At 36.8% G+C, this 11,064-nt stretch overlaps 1 protein-coding gene across 1 annotated transcript in view; it reads left to right on the forward strand.

Annotated features, from left to right (window-relative positions):
* LOC150097371 (multiple coagulation factor deficiency protein 2 homolog) overlaps positions 1-10,735 on the forward strand; it is a 67,317-nt gene extending 56,582 nt beyond the window's left edge. Inside the window, exon 4 of the mRNA XM_090407531.1 lies at positions 10,432-10,735. Within this exon, the coding sequence (XP_090263657.1) occupies positions 10,432-10,616 (185 nt within the window). The 3' untranslated portion in view covers positions 10,617-10,735. The remainder of the gene's footprint in view (positions 1-10,431) is intronic.
* The last annotated feature ends 329 nt before the right edge of the window (positions 10,736-11,064 follow it).

Raw genomic sequence — 11,064 nt, forward strand, 5'->3', positions numbered from 1 at the left:
TGATCAAAGAAATGTGTGCAAAATGGGGTGAGGTGCAAAGTTTTGTGGCAATCACCCTCGCAAAGCTGTAGCAAACCGCATCATAAACCATTTCAATGACAGTGCCATGTCTCACTTCAGAAACATTTTAAAACGCAGGCGAAAACAAATGTCATTGGACAGGTTTTTCGTGAGACAGAGACCCAGTGTGTGTCTCAAGCAGAGTCGAGTGGTGCCAAGAGACAGAAAAGAGAAAGAGAAAAAACCCCAGGACAGTAACCTAATGTTTTTATGGAAGGGGACTCTCCTTACTCACCTCCTTCCATTTACGCCATCAACTCTCCTCCGTATGTATAGTTAAAGTGAAGTTAAATTTTCTTTTTTATTTTATCTATTTATTGTCTTTATTCTTTTTATGTAAGATTTTATGCATTTTCATTATGTTTGTATACGATCTTATGCATGAGGTACTGTTGTAAAGGTTTAAATAAACAATCATCTGGAGTTCGGGAACAGATTAATCCATTTTACATTGTCTTATGGGAAAATGGATTCACTTTTCGAACAATTCGCTTTCCTAATAGCCTTCGGGAACGAATTAAGTTCGACAACCGAGGTGTTCCACTGTATACAATAATCATTTAATTAAATTTTTAAAAATCACTCGGGATCGGTGATTTACTTTCTCTTTACATTATTCACAGTGCTAGACAAATATAAAATATCATTTTTTGAAAAATGGATGGTATGCAATAGAGGCAGCCAGTAGAATTTATTTATTTATCTATCTACTGGGGGGGCTATGCCCCCCCTGGTGCCTACAGTGCCCAACCCCCCCATGTTCCGGACTGGTAGGCCAGTTCTCCTTGAATTCTGATGACTCGAATTTTGAAGACTCAACACTCAGAGTAGCCCCAGAGTTTCAAAACATTTCAAAAAACATGACATAAAAAGGCTTATCATTTTATATATACAGGATAGATTTATTTTTTGGTTTTAAATTGAAATTTGAAGTTATGAAATAAAATTCTTCTCTATTTCTGTATTACATAATCAACTTGAAATCATCTTTTTATTTTAATTATCTTTTCCTATGAGGCGGTAATTTTATGTTTTGCAATGATATTAATGAAATTATTGGAGAGAAAAATGATAACGAATAGTGGCATTTGTTTATTTATAGATGAATGAAAGCTTAGTTTGAAGGCTGTCTTCTACACACTAAAATGAAATTTCCCTCTTTTTTTAGTAGCATATGCCACTTCCATGAATCCTATGAGAATATATAGCTTTGCTCCTTAAATGCTTTAACCATGATGAACACAGGTGAAACATTGTACTGATCTCCAGAGCGATAACACTTCTCTAGGCATGCTGCTAGACTTTATGCTTTTTTTATTTTTAATATCCAAATTAGATATTCAAACTGAAGATTGCCATCATGAAGTTATAAAATTGCTAATTTCACAAAGATTAGTGCCAAGTTAAAAAACAACAACATTTTTTATACCCTTTCCTTTCTGAGTTCAAAAGTGTTCTCTTGCTACTTTTCTGCATTAAACTTTATCAGAAAAAAAAAAATATATATATTTATATATATATATATATATATTTTTTTTTTTTTTTTTTTTTGTACTGCAAGTACTATCATTACAGCTTTAAATAAGAATAGTGATTTATGGCATATAAAAGTTGCTTTAACTGCTCATAAATTCATACAGCATTAAAAACGGTTCTTTGATATCTTTAACAATAACGGGAAAAAACAAAAGCAGAATGAACACTTTGAAAGCTGTTATTATTGCCTGTTTTTTAGAGTCTTTTTAAAGGTAACAATAGCAGAAATATTGTAGAAGACAATGTAATAGATATACAGAGCAGTGAGACGGAACACATTATAATAGATCTACCTTTTGCATTCACATTTGGGTTGCTTTCTACCTAACACGGATGCTCTCATTGGCAAAAAAATCTTATCAGAATGCTTCTTGTAACTTTGATTAGGGCTGAATGATATATGCACGTAAACACAAGAAAGATATTTAATTAACCAAATATTTTCAGTCTGGAAATAGCAGACCACTGAGGATGGTCTGCTATTTCCTTTTCCCATTACCTTTATCCAACTCAGTTGTTACTGTAGTATAAAACATGAGCAAGTTACTGAGGCATGACCTACCCTTCACCAAACCATGTCCCCCCCCCCCTTCCCATCCCATACAGTATTCCAATTCCATCTATCCATTACTGTATTTTGCTCTTGACCAGCTTCTCCAGTACTTAGACAATGAGTCCTGATATGCTGATCAGTTGGTAATTTGCTACATTTGTTTTGGAGCCTTCTTTATGAAATGAAACTATTTTCCCCTCTTTCCACCCCTTGGGATGTCCACAACTGCATCTGACTCCCTTTTTTTCCATTCCCACTAATCAAGATGGATGAAGTCAACAGAGGTATTTGCCTTATCTCCCAGCCATTTCTGACAATCCTCTACTTTCCCAACACTGGGTGTTAAGTAGCTTTCCTTTCAGGTACACTTTTGAGGTGACCCATCCTCTTAATAACTCAAATCATCTCATTCAAGTTTCATTTGTAGTGGAAACTCTCAACTCTTTGCTGTTCACAACTTCATGTACTTTGGCACTACAACAGTGCTAAGTGGGAATATTTCCAAGATTTTTACTATGCTTTCCATGGTTAGACTATTGTTCTCCACATCCAAATACATGCTGTGATCTTGCTATAGATGATATTCATGGTAGAAAGAAGATGGCCTTCATTCCCCACGGTGTTCAAATTTCTCATCTAAGCCATAGTTTTCTAAAAAAAAAATGTGTTGGGCTCAGCCAAGAAAAGAAAACATTGTAAGTGGCTTGAGACTAAACCTCCAGTTTCATTAAAAGGACTAAGTCTGACTTTGAAAGGGTTAAATGTAAAACTCCCCACTTGTGCCACTGGTAGTTGTGACTTCTGGTCCTTTGCAAAAGCTGTTGAGCACAACTTTTGTCCATCTTTGCTTTCACCTCTTTCTCATTCCAATGGTAATCTTGCAAAATCACCCAAAGATAAAGCTGACCTTTTGGCATCATTCTTCTCATCCAATTCCTACGTTGATGACAAAGGCTAATCCCCTTTATTTGGAACATTGCATCACATGTCTTCCTGTATCATTGCATCCTATATCCTTCCACTAGAAAGACATCAGAAGAATCTTGAACTAACTACCTGAAAACCAAAAAAGACTTTTCATTCCTGATGGATTTCTTTATCATCTCTACACTATATTATACTCAGCTGCATCCACCCTACAGCATGGAATCAAGTCCACATACAGCCAGTTCCAAAAAGTGATATGTCCAATGTAATGGAGAGGGTCATCTACAGTGAGCTTCTTTGACATCTGGAGAACTGTCAACAACTCATGGATTTTTTTAATCAAGATCTACAGCAGATCTCATGTGAAAAAAGTTTCCAAGCTGGCTCTGTTCCACTTAAATGAAAATTTCATATGCTTAGTTGGGTTAAATCTTGCATGATCTCTTCATTCAGAGAGTGATCATATGGACTGCTTTGGTTATCAACAAGTCGTGTTATTGTATCACCAGATTTGTTGCACTCAAACTCAAGGTCCTCTCTATCACACACTGCTTTAGGTAATTATCTGCCAGTAGCTACATAAGGTCTGTTTCCTTTCCTCTCCTCCCCTCCACCTGATGGTCTTTTCCTCTTTCCCATAGTTAAATCTCCAATAATAATTACTCATCTTATAATCAGTGAGCTGATTTTGCTGATTCATGTACTGCTTCCTTTACACCATATCGGCCCTAACAGCAAGCAGTTATTATTTCCTGTTGGCTTCTGTCTCACACTAGGTAGTTCAAATACATTGCCTTCCATTACTTCTCTCTTTCCCTTCTATTGAATTTTTGCTCTTGTTGGTTGCAGTTCTTCTGTTGTCATCAGCAGTACTACTCTCTCATCCTCTTCTGTCTGTTCTCATTAAAAATATAATATTCCTTATAGTATCCCTTCATATTTTAATAATTGCTCCATTCCAGCTTCAGACCTGAGACTTTCATCATTCCTTGATCATTCTGGTAAACTCACTCTCATGCTTGCTTCCCACTGACCTAATTTCTTTGAGTCTTCACCTGTTCTCTCTCTGGACAAGAATTTTTCCATGCACCTATGTCTAAATCCATGCATATTCAAGTTCAGTCATATATATGTAATTTCATCTTTCAAATTCATCCCATATATTTATAAACAGCACACCGTTCCTGCTACAACTACTGCATTGATTGTATTATTTACAATCATACCCCTTCTTCTCAGTTCACTATTGTACTGTAGCCAGTATAACAGTGAACTTGGAAAATTAGGTCATATTTCTTCACTCTCTCACTCTTCCTTTTTGCTTCTTTCTTTCAGTTCATTGCATACATCTTTTTTGTATCATCTTCCATTCTGTAATCACCTTTCAAATTATTCATACCTTCCATAATTATGAACTCTCTCCCTTTTCTTCCTCGATTATTTCTTTATCTTTTTTTCAGATTGCTCTTCCATCATTTTTCCACTCTCTGTCACTTATACTGAACTCCACTATCTTGCTTTTGGCACACAATTCTCAACTCAAGCACTCTTTTGGAACATTCTTGACACATACCTTTTCATCATTTTCCCTTTCCATCTAAATCTCTTAAATTTTCTGACACATTGTGCACATACCATATCTCACAAATTTAAAGAACTTTCACAATTTACAAATGTAACAAAAAATATATAGAATTTTATTCAAAAACTCCAATATATTTCATCCAACGTCATAGATATCATCAGGAAGGCAAACCATTAACTATATTCAAAACATGAATGATAATAATGAGTCATAAATCATGCGTATACTAGCTCATGTCCCAGTCACAGCTGAAGTATAGATATTATACTATTAGAGTTCAAAGGAACAGTTGTAAAAAGTTGTGTAGATAAAAAAAAATTTTAAATAATTATTAATTTAAAAACAACCACTTATGAACAATTAATAGTGATCACTTCCCAAAACCTAGAGATTAGCATGTCCGATCGGTTGAGGTTCGGATAATTTTGTAGAATTTCACATGTTTCAAGGAATGATCAAATTTGAATTTACTGGAATGGAGAAGTTTTGTCTGGTTCCAGAGAACTCTGTTTCTAGTGTCAACAGTGTGAGAAGCAAGATCAAACTTGACGGATTCAAAAATGTAACATAGTCTTGATGTTCTTCGATTGTATTCAAGGTAGAATGGCCAGTCTGTTCAAAATAGCAAAGATGGCATGATCAGGACACTTGATAGGCACCTGGTAAGAAAAAAGGTGGTAATGTATCCTTTGTAGATGATGTGAAGAAAGACAGTTTCCTAGCTGGTTTAAAGTCAGAAATTTTATTTTTGACTGCTCTAAACAAATTGCCATCTCAAAGTTGACACACGTGTTCATTCTAATATCCTGCATCAGAGAATACTTTGACTCTCCTGTTTTTGATCTGCTCTGGAATCTCTTTGCTTCATTCTATCAAATTAATTGCATCTCTCATTCCACCAACTATTCTGTACTTTCAATTTCCTTTCTTTAAACATTGATTTTCTCTAGTACCACTTTCCTAATAGTAAAGTCGTCTTCTTTGAAAAACTTAATATTCATGCAATGCATGTGGCTATTCTTTCCAACGACAATGATTCAGCACACAGAAATGTCAAGGTATTTGCTATCAATAATTATCTCAAAAATTGTTTGCATGCCATGCCTGCATTAGAATACCAGATAACTGTAGCCTGTCTCTAAACATACTTGAACTCCTCCTCACTGGTGCTCCTAAGTATACTGTGGATATTGTTTATCCACTTATCAGTTCGATCATCACCTAGTGTTAGAAGTTTTTCCAGTTGGTTATAGTATAAATTAAAGATGCCAAGAAATTATATTATTGGTTTAATCCTTATCCAAGTGTAAGCAAACAAAGTTTGCGTGAATTATTTTCAGGACTGGGCAACTTGTATAAGAAGCTAATGACTTCACATCACTTGCCTTAGTATCCCATAATGCAAAGCACGTATCCTTATGGACATGTAGAATGCTATGCATTATGGGAAAGGTCACTACCCAGACTGGTTTCAACCTTTATTGAGGTCTCATCAGTGGGAGCCAGACCCAGGGGTGCTACCAAAGTTGAAGTAATGCAGAAGTCATATTTCCATATACAATTAGCCAAAAGGTTTACAATCTGAGTAGCGACCCTTCCCATAATGCATAGCATTATACATGTCTGTAAGGATATGTGCTTTGCTTTATGAGATACTAAGGCAAGTGATGTGAAGTCATTAGCTTCTTTATATGAGTTGCCCAGTCCTGAAAATAGTTCAGGTGCAAACTTTATTTGCTTACACTTAGATAAGGATTAAACCAATAATATAATTTCTTGACATCTTTAATTTATAACCTAGTATTGATGTTTTCTTTTGCATAATACTTACACAGCCATGGTTAACAGCATGTTATCTGACATTATAAGAATACCAAGCGAGATATCTGCTATTTCTCTGCTTCATTCCCTGGTTGCATTACTGTTTCGAGTCATTTATTAGGGGAATGTATATATACATTCCCCTTGATTAGGGGAATGTATAAAATATTGTAATATGTTCTTCATATTACAATATTTATTTTTTAAAACTTCTTGTTCTATATGTTCCTGAATTTTTTATTATTATTATTTCGGGCGACTCCAGGGAGTCCTTAGACTCATCGAGGTAGGCCCTAAACATCATGTCCACACAACTATACGACATTCTCACAGTATCTATCATACCTTGCCTTGAACTCGCTCACCATCATAGCACCCACAACAGACTCTGGCAGCTTATTCCACTCATTTACCACTCTAAAAGTAAAGAACCCAGCTCTAACACCCCTGCTAACCACACTCTTGTCCAGCTTCCATAGGTGTCCCCTAGTTCTCTCACCACCAGTCCTGATCTCAAAAATATCCTCTGAATTAATCCTGTAGAATCCCTTTAGCAATTTGAATGTCTCAATCATATCTCCCCTTTTCTGCCTATCAACTAGTTTCTGCAACCTACAAATCTTCAACCTGTTCTTATATGGTTCATTCCATAGACCTACTATCATCTTAGTCGCTCGCCTCTGGATCCTCTCCACCTCCTCCCCATCAAGAAAGAACCGAGATGACCAAATCTGGGCACAGTAGTCGAGATGATGTCTTATCAAGGCTCGGTACAGAGGTACAATAACTTGCTTGTGTCTGCTCGTCAAGGTATTTTTCAACAACCAAGTGAGTTGATGAGCTGATTTAGCTACTTTTGCAATGTGCCCCCTAAACTTCATCTCCCTATCCACCAACACTCCCAAGTCCCTGGCCTCATCAATCTCCTGGAGTACAGTTCCACCAATGTGGTATACTGCTGCTAATCTTTTCACCCCAAAATGCATAACCTTACATTTTATCACATTAAATTGACATCTATTCTCCTTAGCCCAGAACTCCAATCTATCCAAGCCATCATGCAAGATTTTGACATCTTCTGCATTCGCTATCGCCCTACCCAACTTTGCATCATCAGTGAACAATTGAACTGTTCCACTTAGATCCTTCCCTATATCGTTAATGAACAGATTAAACAGCAGTGGTCCAAGAACAGAACCCTGTGGTACACCACTAGTCACAGGCCGCCTTTTGGACTCTACTCCTGAATAAACTACTTTGATATCTCTCCATCAACCATCCACCTCACCAACCCTATATCCATTCCCATATGTTGTAGTTTACAGATTAGAATTCCATGTGGTATCCTGTCAAACGCCTTTGCTAGGTCCAGCAGTATCACTGTAAACCCATTACCCTTATCCAGTTCAGCCGTCACCTTGTTATAAAACTTGAGCAAGTTACTGAGGCATGATCCACCCTTCACAAAACCATGCTGTCCCCTGTACAATATCTCATTTTCATCAATCCATCAAACCTGTATTTTTCCCTTGACTACTTTCTCCAAGACCTTGACAACGACTCCTGATATGCTGATAGGTCGGTAATTTGCAACCGTAGTCTTGGATCCTCCTTTATGCAGTGAAACTATTTTTCCCTCTTTCCACACCTTCGGGACTAAACCAGACCCGAGACTCAGATTAAACAACATGGTCAAGGGCACTGATAATTCTTTAGCCCGCTTCACGCAAGACCCGTGCCGGTATACCATCCAATCCCACAGATGTATTCACATTAAGGTTCTGTAATAGACTATTCACCTCCACTTCATTCATCACAATTCCCATATAAACTAATGGTTCCTTCATTTCTTCAGTGTCACCACCTGGATGATATACTTTTGCAAAGTGCTCGCTCAGTAACTCCACTATATTGACTGATTCAGTGACCTCCTTACCATTGTCATTCCTTAAAATCATTTTGCCGTGTACAGTTTTATTCTTGCTTGCAGCATATTGAAAGAACTGTTTGGGATTCTCTTTTGCTTACATAGCTAGTTTCCTTTCATAATCTGCTTTCGCTTTTTTTACCACACTCGTTACCCTTCTGGCCTGCACTTTATACCATTTGTGTGCCTGCAGGTCAACCCTTTCTTTAAATTCCCTCCACAGTTGTTTCTTTTTTTTTTGCAGCTCAAGCTTAATGGTGTTATTCATCCATTTAAACCCTACTTGTTTTACTATTCAGACCCTAGGTATACAATCAGCCATAACCTCCTGTAAATGCTCCTTGACCACTTCCCATGCTCTATCGATGTCCAGCCCTTGCAGTTGTACGTGCCATGTTACCGATCCAAGCAATCTCCTAAGCTTGTCATACTTGCCAGCATGGTAAGTCCACATATACCCTGTCTTGATCGAAAATTCCACACCTTTAGCCATCTCCCAGGTCAAGACCTTATGATCACTCTCACCAATAGATTGCAACATGGTCATATTCATTACAGTCAAATTCTGAGATGCTGTTACCAGGTCAAGCACGCTCACACCCCTAGTATTTTCAATTACATACTGTCTCAGATAGTTATCCCTTAATAATTGAATAAAATCCATTTCCTTCCTCGCATGTGTCCTCTCATCCTTCTAATCAATGTTACTATAGTTGAAATTCCCCATAATAATTACCCTCCTTCCACTCATTTCATCAATTTCTTTATGCATACTATCTCCACCATCTATTCCATCACCTGGTCTATAGCAGCATCCAACTGTATATTTTATTCTGCCAGTCTCAATCTCACACCAAATAGCCTCAGATGAGCTCCTTTCACTATACTGCGATACAACTTCAATTCTCCTTGGCTGCAGTTCATCAGCTATCATCAATAATACCCCTCCCCCATTATATTCTCTGTCCCTCCTAAACACACTATAACCTACACATTCTATCCCACTAACTATATCATCTTCCGTCAGCCATGTTTCACTAATGCCAATAACCTGTGGCCATGAAGAACCAATCAAGACCAAAAATTCTTCCTTCTTGTTCCTAATACTCCTGGCATTAGTATACATGAAATGCAGTCATCCCTTTGTCCCACCCCTATCTTGGTGCGTTATTCTAAATGTCCCATTCCCATTTTTTGTCCTTAGTGCTGGCTCGGGTACATTATATGCATTTTTACACTCAACTGTCTCACTGATGTCCGCATATCCACCCCCCCCTCCTTGGTAGTTTTAGTTTCCCTGGTCCTGCACATCCATTTTCACTTCATTCAGCAACACTTTTTCCAGTCTCCGCACACCAAGTCCATTCAAATGCAGGCCATCCACCTTGTATAAGTCCTTTCGCCCATCAAACTCATTCCACACCACACCGTCTGTTAACTTAGCAGTTATGTTGCTAGTAACTAGCATTACAAAACAGATACAGTCATGTGAAATAAGGCATATATAAATGATAAACTAAACCTAATTTTAATTTTGAGTGAATCTTGTGCCATTTTATTACCTGCTTTATTATGGCCTAGTCACCAATTGTCTCTATATGCAAAAACTGAAAGTAAAATGTTTAATGAAAGTAAAATGACAAAGATTCACACACACACACTATGTACATATATATTTGTGGTTTTGAATTTTATTTTCATCCCAAAACCAGTATAAATTCATATTTCATTTTGCACTGAATGATTAATTTTATGATTATCATTTACTGTGATTACCTTGAGTATGATATAAGAAAAGATCGGTTGAGGCAAGTAACTTTAATATAGGTAACATCCTGCACTTTATTATTGTCTTGTCTATTATTATTAACAGTTATTATTGAATTGTCTTATTTTATATCATTCCATTTGATATAAAATGAGGTAGTTTAATTTAAATACTACAACTTTGAGCTATCTGTGTGCAGATTTTCAATCCATTTCAGATAAGATCCAGTTTACAAAAGTGATTTTCTTTTTTAGTGGAAGAAAGTAGCCATTCAGATACCACTAGAACACAAGGACAAGGTGGTGGTGGTCATAAATTATTTTCAGACAATGAATTAGCAATTATGATTGATCCAATTTTGGACATGGATGACAGAAACAAAGATGGGTTCATTGATTATCCTGAGTTTGTAGCTGCACAGCAGTCAAGAGGATTTTAATACCTGCAACTAATATTTAAAACTCTTCCAAGAACTTAATTTTATGCTTCTCATTTACCATGATTATCTTGAGTATGGTATCAGAAAAGATGTCTTTATGTTGGAGGTTTAATGGATTTTTTACAACACTCAAAAAGAATTAAAATAGAATTTAATACTTCCTATATTTCGTCCTAGTCACTAGGACATCTACGGGGATTACAAAGACAATTAATGTAACATGCACACAAAAACTTACAATACTAAGCCCAACCACGTGGGTGACAATAAAGTCCTATCTAGGTGGAGCGCCCTCTAAGGGCAGTAGTAGGTGGCCTGGAATGTAAGGTGGGACCTCTGGTGATGACTGTTTCCCAAATCTTCGGAAGCTTAATGCAACCGTATTTGTTAAGATTTGGTTGGTTTCTGAGAGCTGCTGCTGCTTCTAAGAAAAGTCTCTCTTTCTTGA

The sequence above is a fragment of the Typopeltis vanoorti genome, chromosome 17 (assembly GCF_054136105.1).
Source record: "Typopeltis vanoorti isolate ZY-2024b chromosome 17, IOZ_Tvanoo_1.0, whole genome shotgun sequence".
NCBI classification, from domain to species: Eukaryota; Metazoa; Arthropoda; class Arachnida; order Uropygi; family Thelyphonidae; genus Typopeltis; species Typopeltis vanoorti.